This window comes from Haplochromis burtoni, unplaced genomic scaffold, assembly GCF_018398535.1.
Source record: "Haplochromis burtoni strain Fernald_Lab_line unplaced genomic scaffold, NCSU_Asbu1 Contig_490, whole genome shotgun sequence".
NCBI classification, from domain to species: domain Eukaryota; kingdom Metazoa; phylum Chordata; class Actinopteri; order Cichliformes; family Cichlidae; genus Haplochromis; species Haplochromis burtoni.
The window spans coordinates 227740-230021 of NW_024582851.1; the positions used below are offsets into that span (position 1 = coordinate 227740).

At 46.2% G+C, this 2282-nt stretch overlaps 2 protein-coding genes across 3 annotated transcripts in view; both read left to right on the plus strand.

Moving 5' to 3' along the window:
- hoxb3a (homeobox B3a) overlaps positions 1 to 2282 on the plus strand; it is a 52486-nt gene that overhangs the window by 6969 nt on the left and 43235 nt on the right. The window lies entirely within an intron of this gene.
- Positions 186 to 2282, plus strand: part of hoxb4a (homeobox B4a) — a 4999-nt gene continuing 2902 nt past the window's right edge. The window contains exon 1 of the mRNA XM_005947106.3: positions 186 to 1067. Within this exon, the coding sequence (XP_005947168.1) occupies positions 596 to 1067 (472 nt within the window). The 5' untranslated portion in view covers positions 186 to 595. The remainder of the gene's footprint in view (positions 1068 to 2282) is intronic.

A 2282-nucleotide genomic window follows, 5' to 3' on the forward strand; every position in this document is an offset into this window, starting at 1 on the left:
TGCGTGGGGGGGGGTGGGGGTACTCATCGCGCCGGGTACTCTTTTGCTCGGACTTGGTTCCAAAGCAGAGGAGTGGGGTGGATTAATAATATGATATGATTTTTTATCGGTAGTGACGGGAGCACTGTTATTTTATAAATTCCGATTCTCCGTCTCTGTGATGTGGAGAGAGGGGGGGGTTACTCTTCATCTGCGCCGTACTCTTTTGCTCGACTTTGTCAAAGCAGAGTGGATTTTTTATCGTCAGTGACGCACTTTGTTAATTTTATAATTCTCCGTCTGCTGAGGTGGAGAGATATAAAGAGGAGACATATGGAGAGAGACGGGAAAAGTATTGAGCGCCCACGAACTGAGGGCATATAATAGTGCGCGTGCTGGGGCCGTGTTTATCCTTAATCCTATTTCCTTATCCGGGGTTCCTTCTGGATGTGCGCCATTGGCCGACTGTAGTCACGTGGTGTCTTAACTTTGTTCACTTGACAGAAAAGTAGGAGGGTTCAACGGAACAGGAATAACCGAAGAGTAAAGGGATGAGATATAAATTTTAGTTATATATTTTCCAAGTAGGTGCAGTTCCACAAAAAGACAGAAATTAATGGCCATGAGCTCCTATTTGATCAACTCCAACTATGTGGACCCCAAGTTTCCACCTTGCGAGGAATACTCACAGAGTGACTATTTGCCCAGTCACTCTCCGGATTATTACAGCTCCCAGAGAGAGGAGCCTGCTCCCTTCCAGCCGGACTCTCTTTACCACCACCATCAGCACCACCCGCACCAGAACCACAACCAGCAGCAGCGAGCCGAGCCGCCATACACACAGTGCCAGCGTGGATCGCAGACCGCTTCGGTGGTGATGTCCCCACGAGGTCATGTCGTCGCCCCGACCGGACTGCAGACCACTCCACTCCCGGAGCAGAGCCACCGCTGTGATTCCGTGACACCGAGCCCGCCTCCACCTCCGTCTTGCGGTCAAACGCCCCACAGCCAAAGCAGTTCTTCCCCAACAAGCACTCGTAAGGACCCCGTAGTGTACCCGTGGATGAAGAAAGTTCATGTAAACATCGGTAAGAGAAGCATACAAACTTGTTTCTCTCCCCCCCTCTCTTTTTCTTTGTGCCCGTGTATAGTCAGCTAGGTTTCCACCGTGAAAAGCTCCCCCTTTTTTTCCTTAGGAGTAGTAGGAGAGTAGCCTTTGGGTCGAGATTTACGATCGTCTGTTTGCGGAGCCAATATAATTACACCCTCCATAAATTTTTATTACACCTCTCCGCTGAGGTGCCTTTTGAAGTCCGATCTCTCGCTCGTCGGCTCTAATTCGTCGCCTTATGACAACTCAGACCGAGCCCATAAGTTAGCTTTTATGCTGTGATAATTTGATTTTAAGTGGCCGGGTTGTATAAACGGTGTACTTTACTCTGTCTAGCCTTCCTTCCCCAGTCGTTGTTCCATGGGAGGGAAAGTTTTATAGCAGCTGAAATATTCATGTTTATGGATCCGGTCGTAAAACACTAATGCAAGACCGAATAGCTGCAGTCTATTATAGCTTATCTGTGATGCTTTAACATACTTGCTGCATACTGGGATAAGCGGAGTCACTTTTGCACCGTAATGCACTCACTCCGCTTCGCTGTATACTTGACAAGAAAGAAGAAGAAGAAAGCTTTGTTTCTTTCATTTTCATTCTCTCTCTCTGCTTTCTCTGTTTGCTGGCTGCGTAAAAACTGTATGTTGCAGTTTTTGAAATTTGTTGAATCATTACCTAATCTGTCAGTGACTGTCGTACATATTACCTACCCCTTCACCCCTACCGCAAACGTTGCTGTACCACCACCTTTTATTCCTAAACACCAAGTAATAGACGATGCTACAATCTCTCGCATAACATGCTGAAAGGGACGCTGCAATTGGCCCTGCTGCTTGCCATGATCCTGTATTGCAATGCCGGTCGTACGTTGCGCAGACGTGTCAGTACAGCGCCGCTTTTCAAGCTTACATCACAACATTTGGACATCAATTGAGAGCTGGCAGTATTGCCAGGATTCCCACCACCGCAGGGCCCAGAATGACACCTGACAACACGTTTCAAAATATAATCTCCTCCTCAAAGGAGACACAGTAAAATAAACCAGCCAGGCTGTAAGCTCGGCGTCTGACAGGAAAGGATGAAAGGGGCTGCAGTCATGTCCCATTTTGTAGATCCAAACGCATTATTATTATTATTATTATTATTATTATTATTATTATTATTATTATTATTATTATTATTATTATTATTATTA